The sequence below is a fragment of the Salmo salar genome, chromosome 26 (assembly GCF_965601325.2).
Source record: "Salmo salar chromosome 26, fSalSal1, whole genome shotgun sequence".
NCBI lineage: Eukaryota > Metazoa > Chordata > Actinopteri > Salmoniformes > Salmonidae > Salmo > Salmo salar.
In genome coordinates this window covers 1,932,581-1,957,589 of record NC_138316.1, presented here as the reverse complement: position 1 = coordinate 1,957,589, position 25,009 = coordinate 1,932,581, and the positions used below count along the sequence as shown (strand labels likewise).

At 43.1% G+C, this 25,009-nt stretch overlaps 3 protein-coding genes across 9 annotated transcripts in view; 2 read left to right on the top strand and 1 right to left on the bottom strand.

Moving 5' to 3' along the window:
• The window catches only part of tsc1a (TSC complex subunit 1a), a 33,720-nt gene extending 16,895 nt beyond the window's left edge, over positions 1 to 16,825 (top strand). For all 4 annotated transcript variants that reach the window (XM_014174821.2, XM_014174820.2, XM_045708125.1 and 1 more), the window contains 5 exons: positions 4,223 to 4,333; positions 4,571 to 4,693; positions 12,680 to 12,867; positions 13,140 to 13,316; positions 14,559 to 16,825. In XM_014174821.2, coding sequence (XP_014030296.1) covers positions 4,223 to 4,333; positions 4,571 to 4,693; positions 12,680 to 12,867; positions 13,140 to 13,316; positions 14,559 to 15,204 — 1,245 coding nt within the window. In that variant the 3' untranslated portion in view covers positions 15,205 to 16,825. The remainder of the gene's footprint in view (positions 1 to 4,222; positions 4,334 to 4,570; positions 4,694 to 12,679; positions 12,868 to 13,139; positions 13,317 to 14,558) is intronic.
• A 283-nt stretch (positions 16,826 to 17,108) lies between these two features.
• On the bottom strand, positions 17,109 to 18,002 carry spaca9 (sperm acrosome associated 9). Its single transcript, XM_082969919.1, is given in 3 exon segments — positions 17,109 to 17,525; positions 17,757 to 17,924; positions 17,926 to 18,002. Coding segments are annotated over 3 exon segments (483 nt in total). The 3' UTR covers positions 17,109 to 17,287.
• A 377-nt stretch (positions 18,003 to 18,379) lies between these two features.
• ak8 (adenylate kinase 8) overlaps positions 18,380 to 25,009 on the top strand; it is an 82,680-nt gene continuing 76,050 nt past the window's right edge. For 3 of the 4 annotated variants that reach the window (XM_014174828.1, XM_014174826.1, XM_014174825.1), the window contains exons 1-4: positions 18,380 to 18,462; positions 19,106 to 19,210; positions 19,744 to 19,828; positions 20,280 to 20,329. In XM_014174828.1, the coding sequence (XP_014030303.1) occupies positions 18,388 to 18,462; positions 19,106 to 19,210; positions 19,744 to 19,828; positions 20,280 to 20,329 (315 nt within the window). In that variant the 5' untranslated portion in view covers positions 18,380 to 18,387. Of the gene's footprint in view, positions 18,463 to 19,105; positions 19,211 to 19,328; positions 19,411 to 19,743; positions 19,829 to 20,279; positions 20,330 to 25,009 lie in introns of those variants that run through there. The other variant, XM_014174829.3, reaches the window with a different exon arrangement.

Below are 25,009 nucleotides of genomic sequence, written 5' to 3'. Positions count from 1 at the left end.
CCAAGAACACTAAGGCAACCTGCCTAAATGACTACCGACCCGTAGCACTCACGTCTGTAGCCATAAAGAGCTTTGAAAGGCTGGTCATGGCTCACATCAACACCATTATCCCAGAAACCCTAGACCCACTCTAATTTGCATACCGCCCCAACAGATCCTCAGATACAATCTCTATTGCACTTAACACTTCCCTTTCCCACCTGGACAAAAGTAACACCTATGTGAGAATGCTATTCATTGACTACAGCTCAGTGTTCAACACCATAGTGCCCTCAAAGCTCATCACTAAGCGAAGGACCCTGAGTCTAAACACCTCCCTCTGCAACTGGATCCTGGACTTCCTGACGGGCTGCCCCCCAGGTGGCAAGGGTAGGGAACAAACATCCGCCACGCTGATCCTCAACACAGGGGCCCCTCAGGGGTGTGTGCTCAGTCCCCTCCTGTACTCCCTGTTCACTCATGACTGCACGGCCAGGCACGACTCCAACACCATCATCAGTTTGCCGATGACACAACAGTGGTAGGCCTGGGGCCAAGCTTCCTGCCATCCAGGACCTCTTTATCATGCAGTGTCAGAGGAAGGCCCTAAAAATTGTCAGACTCAAGCCACCCTAGTCATAGACTGTTCTCTCTGCTACCGCACGGCAAGCGGTACTGGAGCGCCAAGTCGAGGTCCAAAAGGCTTCTTAAAAGCTTCTACCCCCAAGCCATAAGACTCCTGAACAGCTAATCAAAGGACTACCAGACCCCTCTTTTACGCTGCTGCTACTCTCTGTTTATAATCTATGCATAGTCACTTCAACTCTACCTACATATTACCTCGACTAACTGGTGCCCCTGCACATTGACTCTGTACCGGTACCCCCTGTATAGAGCCTCGCTTGGATATTTTACTGCTTCCGTTTTTTAACTTCTTAAGCATTGTTAAGGGCTTGTAAGTAAGCATTTCACTGTAAGGTCTACACCTGTTGTATTCGATGTATGTAACAAATAACATTTGATTTGTCCTTCCACACTCTGTTGCCAGAGAGGAAGAAAACTGCTCAGGGATTCACCATGAGGCCAATGGTGACTTTAAAACAATTAGAGTTTAATGGCTGTAATAGGAGAGAACTTATGATTGTTCAACATTGTAGTTACTCCACAATACTAACCTTAATTGACAGTGAAAAGGAATCCTGGCTTCCAGAGTGGCGCAGTGGTGTAAGGCCATGCAACGCAGTTGTGCGGCATCACTACAGCCTGGGGTGACCGGGAGTCCCATAGGGCAGCGCGCAATTGTCCCAGTGTCGTCCATATTAGGGGAGGGTTTGGCCAGGGGGGCTTTACTGAGCTCACTGCGCTCTAGCGACTCCTTGTGGCGGGCCGGGCACCAGTTGAACGGTGTTTCCTCCGACACATCTGTGCAGCTGGCTTTTGGGTTAAGCAGTACGGCTTGGAGGACGCATGACTCGACCTTGACCTCTCCCGAGCTCGTTAGGGAGTTGCAGCGATGAGACAAGATCGTAATCGCGAAAAAGGGGTTAAAAAAAAATAAAAGAAACCTGTACTAAAAATATGCATAATGTTTGAAACAAGGCACTAAAGTAATACTACCAAAAATGTGGCAAATAAGTTAACTTTTTCCCCTTTAAAGCAAAGTGTTGCTTGGGGCTAATACAACACATTACTGAGTACCACTTTATGTATTGTCAAGCATAGTGGTGGCTGCACCATGTTATGCGTATGCTTATAATCGTTAAGGACTGGGGAATTTTTCAGGATAGAAAGAAACTGAATCAAGTTAAGCACGGACAAAATTCTAGATGATAACCTGGTTTAGTCTGCTTTCTACAGACACTGAGATGAGTTCAACTTTCAGCAGGACAATAACCTAAAACACAAGGCCTGAGTGGCAAGTTGCAGTTTTGACTTAAATCTATTTGAAAATATTTGGCAAGACCTGAGTGTTTGTGTTGAGCAATGATCAACAACCAATTTGACAGGGCTTGAAGAATTTTGAAAATAATACCGTAATTTCCGGACCCACTGAATTAAAAAAAAAAAAAAACGTTTATTTTGAACATAAATAAGCCGCACATGTCTATAAGCCGCAGGTGCCTACCGGTACATTGAAGCAAATGAACTTTACACAGGCTTTAACGAAACACGGCTTGTAACAAAAATAAATAGGCTTTAACGAAACACGGCTTGTAATAAAAAATGAGCAGTAAGCTTTAGTTGTCTTTTTGCACTGAGTCAATTCCTCACGCTGCTGTTTCCAACGTCTTATCATCGACTCATTAATACCAAGCTCCCGTGCAGCAGCTCGATTTCCTTTTCCAACAGCCAGATCAATCGCCTTCAACTTGAAAGCTGCATCATATGCATTTCTCCGTGTCTTTGCCATGATGAGGGTGACAACTGACTACCGTAATCAGAATGATGGGAAGTTTGAGAGCGCTCGATTTAATCTAAACAGTAAACAAAAAAATTGTTTGACCTTAACCCGTTCGGCAATTTCATTGGTCTAATGAAAGCTTCATGCTGCCAAAAAACTGAGCACGTCACAGAATGTTTTTTTTTTTTTTGGAATAAAAAAAAATGAAAGCGGGAAAAATCCATATATTAGCCGCGTCATTGTTTAAGCCACGAGGTTCAAAGCCTGGGGAAAAAGTTGCGGCTTATAGTCCGGAATTTACGGTAATGGGTAAATTTTGCACAATCAAGGTGTGGAAAGCGCTTAGACTTACCCAGAGACTCACAGCTGTAATCGCTGCCAAAGGTGCTTATACAAAGTATTGAGTCCGGGGTGTGAATACTTTAGGTAAATTAGATTTCTGTATTTCATGTTAAATACATTTGCAAAAATTTATGGAAACCACTTTTCACTTTCACATTCTGGGGTATTGTGCTTAGATGGGTGAGCGATCAATTTGATCATTTGAATTCAGGCTCTAACAACAAAATGTGGAATGAGTCAAGGGGTGTTTTTTTCTGAAGGCACTGTATGCCTGTGATCAAATTCAGCACAGGGTAGGCATAACGTTATTGCTTTTAAATATGTGTTATTGGCATTGGAAGTTAAACATGTCAATTCCAGACATAACAATGCACAGTCTATATTCGGGCATTGTATTCGTTCATTTTAGTAGCATTGCTTTGCGTAGACGCGATAAATAGACTTGCTTTCTAATTTCACGCTGTTGATGCTCTTTTCTGTCACTTCAGTGCATTCTAATTCCAGTGTGTTCACAGGTGTTTTAAAAACTGCTTTTTGTTTGAATTGAGCTTGAGCGGCATCATGCAGTGCGTTCGGAAAGTATTCAGACCCGTTACTCTACATTTTGTTACGTTACAGCCTTATTCTAAAATGTATTAAATTGTTTGCTGCATTCATCTACACACACTAACTAACCCATAATGACAAAGGGAAAACAGGTTTTTAGAAATGTTTGCAAATGTATTAAAATAAAAAAAGAACTTGGAGTCCACCTGTGGTAAATTCAATTGATTGGACATGATTTGGAAAGGCACAGTGCAATGACCCTAAGCACACAGCCAAGACAATGCAGGAGTAGCTTCGGGACAAGTCTCTATGTCCTTGAGTGGCCCAGCCAGAGCCTGGGCTTGAACCGGATCAAACGATCTCTGGAGAGACCTGAAAGTAGCTGTGCAGCAACGCTCCCAATACAACCTGACTGAGCTTGAGAGCATCTGCGAAGAAGAATGGGAGAAACTCCCCAAATACAGGTGTGCCAAGCTTGTAGCGTCATACCCAAGAAGACGCGAGGCTGTAATCACTGCCAAAGGTGCTTCAACAAAGTACTGAGTAAAGGGTCTGAATACTTATGTAAATGTGTATTTTATAAACATTTGCACAAATGTCAAAAAATCTGTTTTTGCTTTGTCATTATGGGGCATTGTATGTAGATTAATAAGGCTGTAACTTTGTTATGTTACAGCCTTATAATGTGGAAAAAGTCAAGGGGTCTGAATACTTTCTGAATGCACTGTATATTCCCCATTTGCACAAGGCTACTTTGGCCTTCTTGCAATGCAACACTTCAACTGTTTAGAAACTAAACTTTGCGTGATGATCATCACATTTTCACGTCAATTTCAGTTTTTATGAATGTCAACTTTTACGTGAACTGGCGCATGCTTGTTTTTGGGCATATTTTGTGTGTATGCAACATTTTATAAATGAGTCCCAAGGTACTGACTTCTGATTTGTCTACAGAGTGAGTTACAAGAATGCCAAAGCAACATGGGAGAGCTGGAGGCTGAGCTTCAGAAAGCCAATAATGAGGCATACAACACTGGACACCAGCTCACCCAACTGTCCCTCAAGGTGAGCTTACTAACACATAACTATTGCCATTATTAAGCATAGAGAAATGAAATGTGTAGTTGACTGTCTTATTCCTCAGAGAGAATAGCATCTTAAAGCTAGAAGAAAGGTAGTTATAGGCTAGTCGAGCAAAATAAAAGAACATTCTGTTGGTCAGTGTATTTGAACAAACAAAACAAAAAAAGTATTGTGCTCCCAAAAAAATCTTTGCTTTTCTCTTCCTCTTTCCCTGTTCAGCTCACCAACAGTGAGAACCTCCAGCAGCAGATGTACTTGTTGAACAAACAGCTGCTGTTGCTGGGAGAGACCAACAAGCTGGCAATACAGGAGGTGCAACGCCTGGGACCGGAGAGCAGTAAGGTAGAGGCAGGATTACCCCCCCCCTTCCCCCCACCATATTCAATACCAAGTAGACAGGTCCACGAACAACCCAAAGCGCCATGTTTCCCAAAGGGGTGTTTGCCGTAGCACTAATATTCAACTCATCAAGCCTTTGATTAGTTGAATCAGGTCTGTTAATCTGGATAAGGCATACTAGGGTAGTAACTCCCACTTACCCTCAGAAAGGTGATGTGGAATTATTTTTGCCAAATTGCTTATTCCAACCCAAACGTTTAAGATCTACATAAGTTGTTAAACATTGTTCGTTTTTACCGTTATTTAGAACCTGACGGACAACTATTAAAGCTCAAACCAAGTTTATTCACCCAAAGGGTCGGACAGCTGAACAGACTAAAACATTCTCACAAGCAGTAGTTTTTAATCCTTCCTCCTATGCTGAGCCTCCTCCTTACACCTCTGAACAGCTAATACATCTGTTGCTAGACAGAACTTTAGTGATAACAGTTCTTACTCTCTTAATCTGACCTGACCTCTGCCCAAATTCCTCACTCCTCCCCATAGGATCCCTGATGTCTAACAATAACATATTCTGACAAAATGTAAACGTTCTACATTCCCCTCCCTCAGTGACGTGAATAAGGATACTTAATATTTTCAAGTTTAGAACTCAAAACCCATCAGTTTATGGACTCAAACTCTTCATATCAAAGATCATATCACTGTATCCCTCTTTATAATGATTTCTTGACTTTTCTCTGTTGGCCAAGTCAGCTCTTATACCATAGACCAGTGTTTCCCAGTCCTGGTCCTGGGGACCCAAAGGGGTGCACATTTCATTTTTTGTCCTAGCACTAACACAACTGATTCAAATAATGAAAGACTTGATGAGTTGATTCATTTAATAGTGGGGGGGGGGTGGTGGGGGGGTGGGGGGGTGGGGGGGGGGGCACTGGTGAGCAGCAACATGTAAAGACACGTTTTCTCGGTGCTCCGAATAATTTCCTATTAATACTTGACCAACACCTTCCCCACCATGTGCATTTTGTAACATTTAATTTGGAATCAAACCGAATTTACTAATGTATCTTTTTCCCGGAACATTTTGGCCTTTATAATCGTAAAAGGTAAAGACAACGGCCGCAGGCCACAAACGAGCAGGCCTCTGCAGATGCCTCGGGCTCACCTGACACGGACTCTGATCCCCCCCTCGACCTAGCCATGGTAATGGCGGCTATCATTAAATCTGAAAACACTGTGCTGGCTAAGGTGGAGTCATTATCCACTGACCTATCCGCACAAATAGCTATTCTCGCCACCGAGGTCAACATAAAGATCGACACCGTTAGCGAAGACTTGGCGAGACATTACACCCGTCTGAATAGCCTGGAAGATTGCGCAAATATTTACTCCCGACAAAGCGGTGAAACTAGAAGACCGAGTCACCCAGCTATCATCAGATGTCGTCAAACTCACTTCCAAGGTTGAGGACCTCGAGAACAGACAGCGCCGGGGGAACGGTCGCATTTTCGGCATAAGAGAGGGACTCGAGACCGTAGACTGAATGCGGCCTACCATTGACACTGCGCACAGAAGCCTACAGTCCGCACCGAAGAATGGGGAGCCGCCCAGACCCATAGTAGTTAAATTCCACTACCTTCAGGAGAAGGATGTCTTCCATAAGGCAGCGCGAGGCAGCTCCCATCACCCACGACGGCCGGAATATTCGCATTTACTCGGACTACACGGCGGCAGTCATGAAGAAGTCAGCCTTCAACGAGGTGAGGGGGCTCCTACACCGCTTTCTCGGACACCAAGTTCAGCATTCTTAACCCAGCTTTGCAGATCTTCTCCAAGTCATTAAGGTTACGAGGCTGACGTTTGGCAACCCGAACCTTCAGCTCCCTCCACAGATTTTCTATGGGATTAAGTTCTGGAGACTGGCTAGGCTACTCCAGGACCTTATGTGCTTCTTCTTGAGCTACTGCTTTGTTACCTTGGCCGTGTGTTTTGGGTCATTGTCATGCTGGAATACCCATCCACGACCCATTTTCAATGCCCTGGCTGAGGGAAGGAGGTTCTCACCCAAGATTTGACGGTACATGGCCCCGTCCATCATCCCTTTGATGCGGTGAAGTTGTCCTGTCTCCTTCGCAGAAAAACACCCCCAAAGCACATTGTTTCCACCTTCATGTTTGACGGTGGGGATGGTGTTCTTGGGGTCATAGGGAGCATTCCTCCTCCTCCAAACACGGTGAGTTGAGTTGATGCCAAAGAGCTCCATTTTGGTCTCATCTGACCACAACACGTTCACCAGTTGTCCTCTGAGTCATTCAGATGTTCATTGGCAAACTTCAGACGGGCATGTATATGTGCTTTCTTGAGCAGGGGGACCTTGCGGGCGCTGCAGGATTTCAGTCCTTCACAGCGTAGTGTGTTACCAATTGTTTTCTTGGTGACTATGGTCCCAGCTGCCTTGAGATCATTGACATGATCCTCCCGTGTAGTTCTGGGCTGATTCCTCACCGTTCTCAGTGCAACTCCACGAGGTGAGATCTTGCATGGAGCCCCAGGCCGAGGGAGATTGACAGTTCTTTTCTTTTGTGTTTCTTCCATTTGCAAATAATCGCACCAAATGTTGTCACCTTCTCACCAAGCTGCTTGGCGATGGTCTTGTAGCACATTCCAGCCTTGTGTAGGTCTACAATCTTGTCCCTGACATCCTTGGAGAGCTCTTTGGTCTTGGTCATGGTGGAGAGTTTGGAATCTGATTGATTGCTTCTGTGGACAGGTGTCTTTTATACAGGTAACAAGCTGAGATTAGGAGCACTCCCTTTAAGAGTATCTCAGCTCGTTACCTGTATAAAAGACACCTGGGAGCCTGAAATCTTTCTGATTGAGAGGGGGTCAAATACTTATTTCCCTCATTAAAATGCAAATCAATTTATAACATTTTTGACATGTGTTTTTCTGTATTTTTTCATTGTTATTCTGTCTCACTGTTCAAATAAACCTACCATTAAAATTATAGACTGATCATTTCTTTGTCAGTGGGCAAATGTACAAAATCAGCAGGGGATGAAATACTTTTTTCCGTCACTGACATAATACTAACTAGCCATTGTGGGCTCATAATGTGAACCTGCACACAATCCAAGGACCAACTAGTGAATTAATATCTTGATTAGAAACGTGCCTCCACCCTGCTGCCAAAAAATTACAATTATTCATCCAGTAACTTAATGTTATGAACAATGATGGTATGTGTAGGGTGACATGTTCTCACAAGGACAATATAAACTCAGCAAAAAAAAGAAACAACCCTGTCTTTCAAAGATAATTCATAAAAATCCCAAACTTCAGATCTTCATTGTAAAGGGTTTAAACACTGTTTCCCATGCTTGTTCAATGAGCCATAAACAATTAATGAACATGCACCTGTGGAACGGTCGTTAAGATAGTAACAGCTTAAAGACGGTAGGCAATTAAAGTCACAGTTATGAAAACTTAGGACACTAAAGAGGCCTTTATACTGACTCTGGAAAAACACAAAGAAAGATGCCCAGGGTCCCTGCTCATCTGCGTGAAGGTGCCTTAGGCATGCTGCAAGGAGGCATGAGGACTGCAGGTGCGGCCAGGGCAATAAATAGCAATGTCCGTACTGTGACACGCCTGAGACAGAACGGACAGCTGATCGTCCTCGCAGTGGCAGACCACGTGTAACAACACCTGCACAGGATCGGTACATCCAAACATCATACCTGCAGGACAGGTACAGGATGGCAACAACAACTGCCCGAGTTACACCAGGAACACACAATCCCTCCATCAGTACTCAGACTGTCCGCAATAGGCTGAGAGAGGCTGGACTGAGGGCTGTTATAAGGCAGGTCCTCACCAAACATCACCGGCAACAATGTCGCCTATGGGCACAAACCCACCGTCGCTGGACCAGACAGGACTGGCAAAAAGTGCTCTTCACTGACGAGTAGCGGTTTTGGGGTGATGGTCCGATTTGCGTTTTTCGTCGAAGGACAGAGCGTTACACCAAGGCCTGTACTCTGGAACGGGATCGAGGTGGATGGTCCGTCATGGTCTGGGGAGGTATGTCACAGCATCATCGGACTGAGTTTGTTGTCATTGCAGGCAATCTCAATGCTGTGCGTTACAGGGAAGACTTCCTCCTCCCTCATGTGGTACCCTTCCTGCAGGCTGATCCTGACATGACCCTCCAGCATGAGAATGCCACCAGCCATACTGCTCGTTCTGTGTGTGATTTCCTGCAAGACAGGAATGTCAGTGTTCTGCCATGGCCAGCGAGGAGCCCGGAGCTCAGTCCTATTGAGCACGTCTGGGACCTGTTGGATCGGAGGGTGAGGGCTAGGGCCATTCCCCCCCAGAAATGTCCGGGAACTTGTAGATGCCTTGGGGGAAGAGTGGGGTAACATCTCACAGCAAGAACTGGCAAATCTGGTGCAGTCCATGAGGAGGAGATGCACTGCAATACCTAATGCAGCTGGTGGCCACACCAGATACTGACTGTTACTTTTGATTTTGAACCACCCTTTGTTCAGGGACACATTATTCAATTTCTGTTAGTCACATGTCTGTGGTACTTGGTCAGTTTATATCTGTTGAATCTTATGTTCATACAAATATTTACACATGTTAAGTCGAGGCAAAAATTCTATGAACACGGAGAGAAAGCTGGCAAGTTATCTCACCAGCTTCGACAATCCACTGCTAGCAGCACCATACCTGAAATCTGTTGCAGCTGATTTAACTTCTACCAATCCCAAAGAAATCAACAATCAATTTAAGCAATTATTTTCTGCCCTTCCCTCGTCAGAGGCTCTTCCTGACACATCTTGTATGCATGCATTTCTAGACGATCTGGACATCCCCTGTCTCAATTCAGATGAACAAACCAACATGAATGCCTCTAAGTGATGATGAAGCTACTCTGGCAATCCAGTCCATGCAGAGCGGTGAAGCCCCTGGGCCTGATGGCTTCCCTATTGAATTTTATAAAGCGTTCTCCTCTTAATTATCCCCTATCCTCAGCTCATTGTACAATGAAATCCTTTCTAGTAGGAAACTTCCCCAGACACTTACCCAGGTGACCTATTTCGGTTTTGCTTAAAAACGACAAGAATCCCCTAGACTGTGGCTCATACCGCCATAAGCCTTTTGTGCTGCGATTTATACAATTCTCACTAAGGTCCTCTCGTGCCATTTAGAGGCAGTGATGCCTAATATAATTCACTTTGACCAAACCAGATTTATCTCAGGGAGGCAATCTTTCTATAATATGCGCCGGTTATTTCATCTTTATTCTTCCCACACAACTCTACAGCCAAAGGTTGTCATTTCTATTGATGCTGAAAAGGCTTTCGATTGGGTTGAGTGGGAATATCTTTTTACAGTACTCGAGAGATTTGGGTTTGGCCTGTCATTCCTTTCCTGGATTAAGATTTTGTACTCGTCCCCAGTGGCTTCTGTTCGCACCAACAATGTTACCTGCAGCTACTTCCCTCTCCACAGGGGGGGCCAGGCATGGTTGCTGTTTGTCCCCTTTCCTATTTGATATGGCTAATTAGCATCTTGCTGTTGCCACTGTACATCTCTAACCCTGTGGAGTCTATACCCTATCTCTTGGACAAGGTTTTGGGACATTCTCTGGTTATAAGTTAAACCTAACAAAAAGTGTGCTCCTCCCATTAATCAGTTAGCAGAAGGAATTGGGTATGCCAATTTCCCATTTAAGGTGGAGCATCAGGTCTTTACTTATTTGGGGATAAAAGTCACACGCTCTGTTTAAACAACTTCAAAACACTCCTGGAGCGCACTAAGCAGGATTTCATAAGGTGGTCGTCTCTTCCCATTTCATTAACAGGTCGCATTAATTCTGTTAAGATGACTGTACTACCTAGGTATTTGTACTTATTCCAAATGATTCCCATTTTTCTGCCAAAGTCGATGTTCAAACAACTGGACAGCTACATTTCCAACTTCATTTGGAATAAGTCAAATCCACGAATGAGAGAGGTATATCTAGAGACCTAAGCCCCCGGGCCTTACCACTTTTTTTTTACACTACTACTGGTCAGCAAATATATCTAAATATGTTTATTGGGTTTCTACATTTGAAAACAATGATGACCCAATTTGGGCCATCATGGAGTTAGTCAAGCCTTCCAACTTCTCCGGTCTCGCTCCTGTGCTCCCCAGTGCCCATGAACCTTGGCATCCATGTTTTGAACCCCATTGTTAAGAACTCCCTTAAAATCTGGTCCCAATTCCTTCAGTCACTTTAGCCTTAAACAAGCAAGCAGCTTCTTTCCATGAACATCACAGATTGACACGGCATTCCAGTTCTGGCATAGGAACGGTCTGATGTTTTTTTTTTTTTACCTATTTGTTGAAAAGTCTCATTTGATACTCTTGAGGGTTGACCACCCAATACCCTCTTTTTTTTTTTAGATGCCTGCCAACTTGCAGCTTTGCCAAAAAAACAAAAAAGAACATGTTCTTTTTATTTCAATTCGGACCTACTAAGTGTCCAGTCGAGAGGTGCTTAGATCTTAACCCTTATCTGAAAGGCACAATCACCAGATGATACAACATAATACAGAACATTAATCCGCCTTCCTTTGCAAATACAAAATCTGCATGGGAGCAAGACCTTGGTGGCGAGCTACCTGGTGATATGTGGCTACAAAGTATTGAGCGTATCCACACATCATCCTTTTGCATAAGGCATGGCTTATTCATTTTAAGGGTTTGCACCGTCTCCATTACTCAAATGACTGATTGGCAAAAATATACCCAAATGTTGACCAAGTGTTTGAGATGCTACTAGATTCCAGTGACTGAGGGACACATGTTTTGGTCATGCCAATCTTTGAGTGGCCTCTGCCTCAAATAGGGCCCCATTCTCACATATGTGTAATATAACTGTTAGCCCCAACCTGATCACTGCCATTTTTGGGGTACTTCCCCTAGACCAGAATGCTATCTCGCCGCCTTGTCCTCTTTCACTGGAAGTCTGCAAAGCCGCCCTCCTTTATGCAATGGGATAAGGAGGTGATGTCATCTCTGCCTCTGAAGAAGCTTAGGTACGCTGTGCATGGGTCCCGACAAAAGTTTGACTTAACCTGTTCCCCATTAATACAATACATGGAGAGCCTGTCTTTTACTTAGTGTAACTTGCATAGTTTGGTAAGCAGTCATGTCTGTTCTAGTTGCCATTTGTGCTGATAATAATTTGTATTTAACTTTGTTTTCGCCATTTTGTTTCTATTATTGTTTGTTTCTGTTTTTCTTAACTTACTTTTATAGATGCCTTGGTGGGTGGGTGGTTTGGAGGGTGGGAGTGGAGGGGATGAATGAGGGGTTGGGGTTGTACTGTTTTTGTTATGTCTGAAAATCTACTAATAAAGTAAAAAATACATTTAAAAAAAGTAGACTCAGAGCTAGAAAATGGTATCATACACTACAGTTGAGGAACAATGAAAGTAATTCTGCTTTGAAAGTTGATAAACCTGTAACCCCACTTTTGAGAAAATGGCCCTTAAATGTTTTGTAACAGCTACTGGAGCGCTCTTTGTCTACACCCATTCAGCGTCATTCACACCCTCTTTAGCCCCACCCATCTCTTTTTGAGGAGTCACATGCCTGCTGGAAGGTTGCTGACTTTTTCCGTGGCTAAACCAACTAGGCTCGTAATTTAACAATTTTATTCGTATTTACAGATGTCATACAAGGTTGCTATTAAGGCACATGAAAGTTCACATGTTCCAGAAGGCATTTCTGCCCAAAAATGCATTTTGAAAAAAAATTAAATAAAAATGTTTTATGTTCAAATGGCTCTTGTGTGAACTAGTGACGCGCGACATATGCCTAGTTTCCTGAAACTAGTCACAAATGTGCACTCCTTTTGCATTCCCAGGACCAGGATAGGGAAACACTGCCATAGACTAAACCATTTCCTGGTTCTATCTGCAGGGGCTGCAGATGCTGCAGTCATCCATGGGCAAGGAGCAGGAGTGTCTGCGTCAGAGCATGCTGCAGCAGACCCAGGGGCTGGAGGCAGCCCAGCAGCGCATCGGAGACCTGGAGGCCCAGCTGGCCAAGAAGGAGCACCTCATTCTGGAGCAGAAGTTGTTCCTGGAGGAAGTCAAAGGCCAGACCAAGTAAGGGCCCAATTCCACTCTACTTTTTTTAGGCTATTGCGAGCTCTGATTCCCTTATGTATTTTATTATTTTTCAAAGAGATTGAATTTAGAATGGTGGACAGATTTGAAAGGGGAGAACAGGTAGGAAGTGGTGGGGAGGCTGGATTCAACTGACATCAGCTACGTGCTTGGCTCCCAGTACCCAACTCAACTCTTATTATTCCACAATGGATGGACTGTATTGTGTACTTTTACATTTTAAAGGTGTGTCTGTCTATGTGTAACCCCAGGGGCCAGCTGCAGGCGTCAGAGAGCAGGTACCTGGCCATGCGACGGGTCACTCAAGTGCTGCAGACGGAGATGCTGCAGCTCTACAGCCAGCTGGACGCCGAGATGCTGACCACCAACCAGAGTCTCTCGGAGTCTGACACCATCGTGCCCTCCAGCGCTCCTCCTGGCACTTCCAGGTGAGACCCAGCACCTCCTTTGATCCCTTTCAGTGTGAGGGATGGCTCCAGCTCCCACAGAATGGATATAACAGCCAAGGGCATTCAAAGTATAATTACGCAATATTGACAAAATCCTGCTGGTGTTTTTTTGTACAATGAATGTCTTCTCTCTGGGACAAGGTTAAATGATATAACCGTGCCAAGTGCTACTAGCAGGAGATTATGGTCTTTTAGGTAGGCTATACCCAGTGCAGTGCAATTTGTATTAATTTGAGCCATATCATCGCGACAGTCTAGAAATACTGTACTATTGAAACCAACTCAGTCAGGATTAGGGGTGTGAAAGTTTAAACTAAATTGGGATCCCCACAAAATTGAAATCACTGTGCAGCTGGCTTGCCTGCTCTTTCTCTTCGCTAATAATGCGAGTGTGCGTTCTGTCTTCGATCTGTTGCCTGCAGAATAACCTAGCCTATTTATTAATGATAGGCCCTGCTTTACTGAAGTTGCGAGACATTGCAAGCCAAGAAATGCGAAATATACATTCCATTGCGAGATAAAGCTTTTGATTGCCGATAGATAGGCCTAGTGCACGGTTCTGACTGTCTGCCTGGTGGCCGACCTGCCTATACTGTGCCCATCCCCCATCTCTCCGTCCCTCGGTAGCTTGCTATGAAAGATGCAAGTGTTTGTTCTCAGAAGTACGCCAACTAATCAGTCTCTTCCGTGTCAAAAATAATGAATCTTAGGAGTTGATTCCTAGCGGATGTTTTCTTTCTACTAAATGTCTTTCTTTTTTAGGAGAGCATGGCCTGCATCAGGCAGTTTCAGATTATGTGATGGATGTCAGTCCCCATTTCAGAAGCTGCATTCCTTTACTGACAAGTAAAATGCCCATTAAGTGCTGTAAGCCGAGGTGCTTTCAAGGGTTATATGACTGCGGTATATATAACTTAATTGCCTGGCCCTAGAGGTTATACATAAGTAATAGGACCATAATTCTGCATTGTGAGTTGACGTCAAAATAATAATCTTGTTTTAACAGAAAACCGTAAATGGCTGTTTTTAAACGTCAAGCAAAATTGTCATTTTGTCACAGGATAAAGGGAGAGGAGGTTAGCCTGTACATAAATTAAAAGTAGGTACTATGGACTAATCCCAGAGAGATACAGCTCTTGAACAGAATGTTTAGTTTGATGTAGTGAAGCTGAAAACCAATGTAAAAAGATTAACAATAGTGTGTGTCTGTGTGTTTGCTAGGCCAAATGGCAGCAGTAGCAGAACTGTGCCAACTGCTCAGGGCAGCTCTGACCGACGCACCCAAGCGTGGCCGCCTGGCAACGGAAGCACTTTACCACCCGGGGATGGAGCTCAGTCCACTACCTCGGTGACCCTCAACGGCAGTCTGAAACAGCCCCCTCTCCTGTCAGAGATGACCCCGACCCACCTGGCTGCCTTTCCGCTTTCCCTCTCCCCCGCTGGCACCCCCTTCACTGTGGGTACCTACCCCAGTGCCAAGAGCTTCCTGGGAATGCATGCTCGAGAGCTGTTTCGCAACAAAAGCGATAGCCAGTGTGACGGGGATGAGGACACCAAGCTCAGTAGTCTCTCTCACGGCCTGGTCGCCGGTGAGGAGAGCAGCGAGTCGACACAGAACGTCCAGTCCAGCCCATTTCCTCTTCCCGCCACAGGCACCCCCCCCCATTCTCCTGTTGCTGCTCCTCCATCACAGGGCTCTGCTCAGTCTGCTTTGGCCCAGGAGCCACCCCCGTCAGACAGCCAGCAGCTTAGGGCCCACCACGGGCAGGGGGCAAGGCCTAGGGCCAGCGCTGCCACTGCCGCCCGCCAGAGGAGGAAGGATCTGCGGATCATGGACTACAATGAAACACAGCAGGAGCACATCTGACGACGACGAGAGAGAGGGAGGGGTGGGGCAACAGCTGCTGATGAGCTGCCACTGTAACAACAGATGTAAGGAAATATCTCTAAATGCAGTGTTATTTTTGCTGTTTCCCCAGTGGACGGGCAAATACAGGTTCATACAAAGCTCTATTATATAAAAATAAAAATGCCTTTCCCTAAGCAAGGGACAATGAGCAAATTTGGCCTCATAATTTGCTTTTTAATGTATTCTGTCTAAGGGCCACTGCTATAAGTATCCATTAGGGGGAGCAAGAGTGAACAAAAAGTATTCAACAGTGAACTTAACATGGATTCCTTATGGCAAGTCCTATCACACAGAATTGGTCTATTGGGTGTGTAAATCTACATATTGAGGCTACGTCGGTCTGTGTGATGTAAAACTAATAACAGCAACAGGAAAACGAGCAAGAATCTTTTGTTAGATGTTTTAATAAGCTATTTATTTATGGTTTTGGCACACCCCAATCTAAAATGACCTGAACTTTGGAGGGTTTGGAGGGTCCTACTCACAAGTGCAATACTTTTCTCAAATGGATTCATCTTGTTTTTTTGCTGCTTGGTCAAAGGCCTCACAGCCTCAGCTTTTCAGAACACTTCCTGAGTTCCATCACATTTCCCTCCCCAAAACACTGAGTGCCTCTTGTTTTAACACATATAGCGCTACAAATAGGTACTAAAATTATTGCAATAATCAGTTATAATTTGTAACCAGCTAAAGAGAAGCTTAAAGAGTATCAAGTAACAATGTTTTATTTTGTCTTGTTGATTCAATGGGCATGATCCCACCATACAATGAAGTTTTACAGCAATAATGCATCTTCTCTAGGTTCAAGCTAAATCTCTAGCTCAGGTTGTTAGTGAGTGTTCCTGCAGTAGTGGAGGAACGTGCAGTAACACCCTGGACCAGAGCTAGTTATTTCTCATACATTCTCTTAAGTTAAATGTGCCACGTGGCATCCATCTGCTTTTTGGGGGTTTATTGATCAAGTTGACTTGGATCACTGCATTATTTTGTCTAGGCTAGGGGCCTGAGAGGACTGTTCTTTTGGATATTCAGTGCCTTGATGGCTGCACACAACTGCCAGAACTACTGCAGTGGGACTCTGATGGCGCTCTTGATGTCTTGGCATTGAAGCTATGCCAGGTATATGTCCCTCTTCATAGAGGTCCTTCCTCACCCAATGCCTTTAAAGTGAATCGGGTCATATTGTAGTTCTAAACATGGACATATTGTGAGTTTCTGTTGCCATATAGTCAATCGTCATCTAGGGTGACAATCATTATTGTTCCATCCCCTACTCAGGATCAGGGCTTGCAAGCTAATCAGTTAAGTCACATATCCATTAAAGTCAGTATTACCCATCTCCAGCTGTTATCCTCAAAGTGTGGTCTCTGTCCAAGATCCTGGTGTCAATTCAAGTGTTCCTTTTTTCCCACACATCTTTTGTTATCAAGCATGTAAATCAATATTAAACACCATCGGAATGAGGAAACTATGGTACAGTGAATCTGACGGTATGTTAAGACAGTTCTGATTACAAATGTTCTGAAAACAAAAATGGGAAAAAATTAACTGAACAATATAAATCAATAGAAATATTTTGCATTGTCTCTTGTTTTTTTTTTTTTCAGTTTGCGAGAGCACACAAACATTGTTACATGGTAATTTAACAAGATTTGAGTATGGGCGCCGAGATGATAGTTATTTACCGTCTTATTCTACAGTGTCAGTGGGGTTTAGAAAAGCCACTGCATTGTTTTGATAGAAATCACTTTTGTCTCAAAACGCAAATGGTGTTAAACTATTTGTCCAGTTTCAGTCTGTTGTATGAAACATTGTGTAATATGGTTGCCAAGTTCTGAGTAATAGTTGATCACAAGTCAAACCAAGAGAAACAAACTTTATTGCAATGCTGATTTATGTAAAATAGAGAATGGTCAAAGGCCTAATGCCTAATCCTGGTGGTAAGGCCCAGAGGTCTCCAGGCTGGCTTGATTGCATGCCCACGCGCCTGTTCTCTTAACCTGGGTCTTCCTAGTGTTAGGAGCACCAGTAGCGTGCCCAGTCAGGCTGAAAGACACGTCTCCCACACCAGCTGTCCTGAGGACTCAAGCACATCCACATTAGGATTCCCAGCAGACGTGTTGTCCTGGCCGCAATAGGTGTAGGAACTGGCCATCCTTTGCAGTAGCTCCAGTGCTAGTGGGATAAGGCTTACCACACCACCGTAGTAGTTCCTGGCTTCGTCACAGCTCAGTCGATTCACTTCATCGTGTGGGTAACTACAGACAAAGGACCTGGGTTAGAAAACAGTCAAAATAGTCCAACCTCACAACTCCAGTTTAAAATGCAACTGATATTCTGCAACATTTACCATATCTATTGTCAAACTCGGTCCTTGATGTACATGGGCCTGCAGTTTGCAGATGTTGTAGCTGAGAAGCAACCTGTAAGTGTCTAGGATGACACCCAGGGCTTTGGTTGTTGCCCTTCAGGAGCCTCAGAACAGCCCTCTACTCCTCCACAATTTTCAAGAAGAGGGTGAAAATGTGTAGATCTGTGGCATTACTACAGTGGTGCTCCGTGTACCCTTGAACGATATTTTAAAAAAGGACCTGTGAGAATAACTGTTGAGAGATGGTCTCACCTGCATGACTGATGCCACTTGTTCTGTCCTATCATGAGCATGCTCTCGTGACCTCTATGAAAATGAACTGCTGCAGTTTGAAGAGGTTGTGTGTGTGTTTAATGGCCTTCAACCTCTCCCTTGCCTCACGCATTGTGACCCTTGCCAGTTGTGCACACTTGTCAACAGGAAAATGCCATTTGAGATGGATAGGTTTACAATATGGAGCTGCAGTACAATACCTATACTCTGCTGCTCTGGACAAAGTCTCTAGACAGACAGCCTTGTACCAATGTAAGTTCTGGGTTTTCGAGACAACTCTGGAAAGGTCCTAATAAATACAATGTACCTGCTGGTCTATGTGCTGAGTCAGTCTAGCAGTATCAATATTTTTTCCCTGGATAAAAAGTTGGAATTATCGCAGAATTTTGCTAAATGATAGACACTGTAGTACATGATTGACAACGAAGCACTGTGGTCTCAATTGTCTTGAGGAGTCGAACCAACAATCAACGAGCGTTCTGACGTTGCTGGGCAACATGACACCAATTACGTTTTCCTTAGCAACGTGTGAATGCGTCTTGGCAAGCGACTTGGATTCATGTTATAAGCTGGTAAGAAAATAATTTAGTTTTCCAAAAGCCAGTTCCAAACTAAGGTATCTACTATGCCACATTTCATTAGATATTGTACAATAATTGTTCAAGTTAATGAGTTTTGTCAAAAACCCAAGTGAAACGCCATGTTTACTGATAGTCAGAATTTGCTAGTTAGCTAGCATTTTGGTTAGCAAAGAGCAAAAAACACGTAGCTTGTTTACTTCGACTAGCTTGATCAATCTCTCAGCCAGAGGGCCTAGAAGTAGGACCAACGGGGCCTCAGAGGGCTTTCAGGGGGTCCCTGAAAAAACAGGGATAAATTAGCAACGAAGCCAAAATACAGCGCTCACATTGTATATAGACTTATTTTTCTACTGTATTATTGACTATGTTTGTTTTACTCCATGTGTAACTGTGTTGTTATATGTGTCGAACTGCTTTGCTTTATCTTGGCCAGGTCGTAGTTGTAAATGAGAACTTGTTCTCAACTTGCCTACCTGGTTAAATAAAGGTGAAATAAAATAAATAAAACATTCAATGGAATAACTATTTGACATCCAGACATTAAAACATTTCATTGTGCAATTACATGGCAGTTGTTTCCTATTTATTTTATGTTACTTGTTACACAATATCCCACCTTTTCCCCATCAAACAGACTGCAAATCACCTTATTGCAATGGATGAAACTGCAAAACCCCTAAGAATTCCACCTGAAATGGCTATTTATGCAGAGAAGCATGAAATATTTGATTTAGTCCAGGTAAACCTATTTACTATTTCATTTGACAATAACATTGCAAAAGATTCCCACTAGTTACCTACCACCTCAGGAGTCTGGTCACAGATCTGTTTGTGTTATCATGTCAACGCCCTGTCATGCCAAAACAGATCTGTAACCTGACTACCGGTTTGACGAGGGAGTACAGCTACAACCGGAAGTGACTCTTTGTAGCAGGTTAGGTGAGCATTTCAGCTAACCCTAACCTTTTCCTAACCTTAACCCTAGTCTCTTAACCTGCCACATTAATTATCCTAACCTGCTGTGTAAATTCTCCTAACCTGCTATGAAAAAGTAACTTTCAGTTGTAGCTGTACTCCCTCTAGTCAGAACCCAGGCTACCTCTGCTCTCCTTTTGCTTCTACTCCCTTCCTCCTGACTGATCTGTCATCTTATTTTCATCAGAGCTGTTGATGAAGACTACTACTACTTTCATCCCTTTCATTGCTTGTTTACATTTTAAGAAAAATACAAATTAAACATGCTCTAATGGTAGAAAGTGATTTTGTTTTTAGACATTGGTGACGAATCTTATGGTTGATAAGCCAGAGGATCCCATCCAGTATCTAATCGTTCTACTCAAAAGGGGCAGTGTTGAGGGTAAGTGCTCTCTGGTCCACATACAGTAGGTATTTCATGATGGTAACAAATTCATGTTGGTCCCTACCCGTTTGGTTCCTTTTTCTTCCGTTTGGTTCGTAAACGGTTTCCGTAATGAATACACCTGTGATGTGCATACAACTGATTTTGTGTAGTGTTGTTATTCTACCACTAGGTGACACTATATGAGAAGTTTGAGCCACTGGCTGTGTTGACATTGGCTGCCCAATTCTGATATTTTGACCAGTCACATCAGATCTTTTTCAGAGCTGATCCAATTGGTCAAAATTCCAATTAGTGGGAAAATAATATCAGAATTGGGATACCTGTGTAAACGCTGCCTATGAGGCGCCTGGCGTTCACATCCCACATGTCAATATCATGTCTTTTCATTGAATATTGTTTCCTGAAACTAAATTGTGGTCGTAATACGTTTGTTTTATTTTTGCAGTACCCAGAGTGATGTTGTTAGGTCCACCTGCATCAGGGAAAAGAACTGTTGTGAGTAGATGTTTGTTCTCAAAACTGATTTTAAAGCCTACAGTATTAGGAAGAATTGCGATGACATGAAAATGGATGGACTTGACTTGGTTTGGGATAAAATATTTTTGGTATTTGTAACATAAGACTACGCCACCCCTTAGTTTACACCGGAGGAAAGGGAAGCTCCAAAATGCTAAGCCATAAGGTTCCCAACACAGGCCTACCAAATGAATAACAGAAGTACACCAAAATACAAAAAAGCTTTTATTTGGAATGTAACACTGATGAACAATGGTAAACTGCTAATATTTGATCAGGGGTATCTTTTTTCATGACAACTTTGTTTCAGTACTAAAAGCAAAGAACAGGCTGGCATTTCACTTCTAAAGAGAAGAATGACATGACAAAAAAACATGAATACATTTGACCATTGACAAAATTCAAGCTTGCGAATGTTTTTTTTAAAGAAAAATTAGAAAGTACAATTAGAAAATAAGTAGTTCTTTACAGATATGAGTCCCAAGATATGGCTTGTGATTTTAACACCTAGGGATGGACAAATTAATAAAATAAATGTCCTTTACCCTTAAATATACAGTGCATTCGGTAAGTATTGAGACAGACCCCTTCCCTTTTTCCACATTGTGTTACATTACAGCCTTATTCTAAAATTGATTAAATTATTTTTCCCCTCATCAATCTACACACAGTACCCAATAATGACAAAGCGAAAACAGTTTTTTATAAATATTTGCAAATGTATTACAAATTAAAAACGGATACCTTATTTGCATAAGTATTCAGACCCTTTGCTATGAGACTCGAAATTGAACTCAGGTGCATCCTGTTTCCATTGATCATCATCCTTGAGATGTTTCTACAACTTCATTGGAGTCCACCTGTGGTAAATGCGATTGATTGGACATGATTTGGAAAGGCACACACCTGTCTATATAAGGTCCCACAGTTGACAGTGCATGCCAGAGCAAAAACCAAGCCATAAGGTTGAAGGAATTATCCGTAGAGCTCCGAGACAGGATTGTGCCAAGGCACAGACCTGGGGAAGGGTACCAAAACATTTCTGCAGCATTGAAGATCCCCAAGGACACAGTGGCCTCCATCATTCTCAAATGGAAGAAGTTTGGAACCACCAAGACTCTTCCTAGAGATGGCTGCCTGGCCAAACTGAGCAATCGGGAGAGAAAGGCCTTAGTCAGGGAGGTGACCAAGAACCCAATGATCACTCTGACAGAGCTTCAGAGTTTCTCTGTGGAGATCGGAGAACCTTCCAGAAGGACAACCATCTCTGCAGCACTCCACCAATCAGGCCTTTATGGTAGAGTGGCCAGATGGAAGCCGACGCTTGAGAGGATCTGCAGAGAAGAAGGGGAGAAACTCCCCAAATACAGGTGTGCCAAGCTTGTAGCGTCATACCCAAGAAGACTGTAATCGCTGTCAAAGGTGCTTCAACAAAGTACTGAGTAAAGGGTCTAAATTCTTATGTAAATGTCATATTTTGCGTTACTATTTAATGAAGCTGCCAGTTGAGGATTGTGAGGCGTCTGTTTCTCAAACTAGACACTCTAATGTACTTGTCCTCTTGCTCAGTTGTGTACCTTGGCCTCCCACTCTTTCTATTCTGGTTAGAGCCAGTTTGTGCTGTTCTGTGAAGGGAGTAGTGCACAGTGTTGTACAAGATCTTCAGTTTCTTGCCAATTTCTCGCATGGAATAGACTTCATTTCTCAGAACAAGAATAGACTGACGAGTTTCAGAAGTACGTTTTTTGTTTCTGGCCATTTTGTGCCTGTAATCAAACCCACAAATGCTGATGCTCCAGATACTCAACTAGTCTAAAGAAGCCCAGTTTATTGCTTCTTTAATCAGAACAACAGTTTTCAGCTGTGCTAACATAATTGCAAAAGGGTTTTTTAATGATCAATTAGCCTTTTAAAATGATAAACTTGGATTAGCTAACACAACGTGCCATTGGAACACAGGAGTGATGGTTGCTGATAATGGGCCTCTGTACACCTAATGTAGATATTCCATAAAAAAAAATCTGCTGATTCCATCTACAATAGTCATTTACAACATTAACAATGTCTAAACTGTATTTCTGATCAATTTGATGTTATTTTAATGGACAAAAAAATAGCTTTTCTTTCAAAAACAAGGACATTTCTAAGTGACCCCAAACTTTTGAATGTGGTTGTGTACGTCATACAGTAAACAAAATATCAACACATGCTCCACCATTTCCTCCACTAAACACTCATCACACAGACATGTTTCACGTCTCCCTATCATCCACAACTTGGCATTCAAACCTGTGTGCCCAAACCGTAGTCTACTCCACACAACTTCGTGTCCAACATCCCATACTCCCCACTTCTTTTACTGATCGATGCATGCAATAAAATTGCCTCCCCTTACTACGAGCATCCCACTCCCTTTGCCAAAGATCGAGCCCTTTTGCCTGGATCAAGGACTTGACTTCCCTGTGGCCCAGTATGACCTGAATATCTACCCCCTCTCTCCTCACAGCACTCTTAGCCACCACATCAGCCTTCTCATTACCCTCCACACCCACATGGGTGGGAACCCAACAAAAACTTACCACCACTCCCATCCTCTCCAATCCCATTAACAGCACCATCATCTCCACAAACAAGTCTCCCCTATCCAACCTGCCCGCCTTCACACTTTTTTCTCACCTTTATTTAACCAGGTAGGCTAGTTGAGAACAAGTTCTCATTTACAACTGCGACCTGCCCAAGATAAAGCAAAGCAGTGCGACACAAACAACAACACAGAGTTACACATGGAATAAACAAGCGTACAGTGAATAACAATAGAACAAAAATAAAGTCTATATACAGTGTGTGCAAATGGCGTGAGGAGGTAAGGCAATAAATAGGCCATAGTAGCAAGTAATTACAATTTAGCAAATTAACACTGGAGTGATACATGTGCAGATGATGATGTGCAAGTAAAAATACTGGTGTGCAAAAGAGTAGAAAAGTAAATAAAAACAATATGGGGATGAGGTAGGTAGATTGGATGAGCTATTTACAGATGGGCTATGTACAGCTGCAGCGATCGGTTAGCTGCTCAGATAGCTGATGTTTAAAGTTAGTGAGGGACTGCAGCCCAGTCAGAGCAGATCACACCTCAGTGGTTTCACGTCCAACCATCTCAAACCTATAATCATGGCCATCAACTCTGCCGCGTACACTGACACATAATCAGTTAATGAACCGCTTACATACTCCAACTTTGAAATCTGGGATATACACCCCAGCCCCCACCTTCCACTGACTGGATCCTTTGAACCATCTGTATATATCCTTAAAAACGATTTATTTATATATCTCTCCACACACCCAATGCAATTGCCGGCCGTATCTTTCTCTCCCCCAGTCCATATTCTACAACCTTCTGCCCGATTGTCCACCCATATGCCCTCTGCTTACCCCCTCCTCGCTCCTAGCATTCCCCAGTTGCCTAGACCACAGAATGTCCTTCTTAGGGATAGCCCCATTTCTTTTCAATTTTCACCTAAAATGACACCCAAATCTAACTGCCTGTAGCTCAGGCCCTGAAGCAAGGATATGCATATTTTTGGTACCATTTGAAAGGAAACACTTTGAAGTTTATGGAAATGTGAATTGAATGTAGGAGAATATAGCACAATAGATCTGGTAGAATAAAATGCAAAGAAAAAAACTTGTGTTTTTATTTTTCTACCACCGTCTTTGAAATGCAACAGAAAGGTCCCAGTTCTAGCCATCACTCTGGTTGTATTTCCAATGGTGTCCACAAGATGGCAGCAGTGTATGTGCAAATTTTCACACGGATAACTTGAAGTATGAGCGAACTACATGACATTTAGTGTGAAGTCACCCAGGTAAATTTGGGCAAATCGTGAAGGAGACATTTGCATTCATATTACATTTTTCTGCAAGAATATCGTCAAATCTGTATGCTTGGACATTTATTTAGCTTTTCCAGTATTAGTATCCATATTATAAGTTCAACATTTGCAAAACAACCAGTTTTCATAACTTCATAACTCTGAATATTCTAATAATTTTTGTCCAAAAGGAAAAGGCATGCTGTCGCAAAAGGTTAGCAGCTACATTTTACAACAGATACAGGGTTTCCGGATACTCCCGTAAAGCCCAGCTCATTGGCTATCTAGCTAGCTTCGTTTGACCTCGATTGGTGCTTATTTGACAAAGTTAGAATCGATCAAGTGAAGACAGCCCACGTCATCGGCATGCCATGAAGGCGTCGCTCTCTGACCAGATTTGGTGTCCTATAGGATATACTGCACCCCTAATGATATAGTGAAGTCTGGCTACGTTCTAGGATCTCTGAGGAATACATACAAATGTGATTTGACTGGTTGAAACAACGTTTAGGGTTTGATTTTCACAGATTCCTTTCTTTGCAAATTGAACGAGTGGAAATGCAAAATCGATCGTGCATGCTTTATGGACCTTTTTAGGATATGAAAAAGGATTTTATCTAACAAAACGACACTTCATGTTATCTCTGGGACCCTTTGGATGATAAATCAGAGCAAGATTTCAGAATGTAATTACATATTTCACCTTCAGAGGTGAATTTATCAAACCTATCGCGGTGAAAAAAAGTGTTTTGTTGTTAGGAGCTCTCAAACAATAGCATGGCAT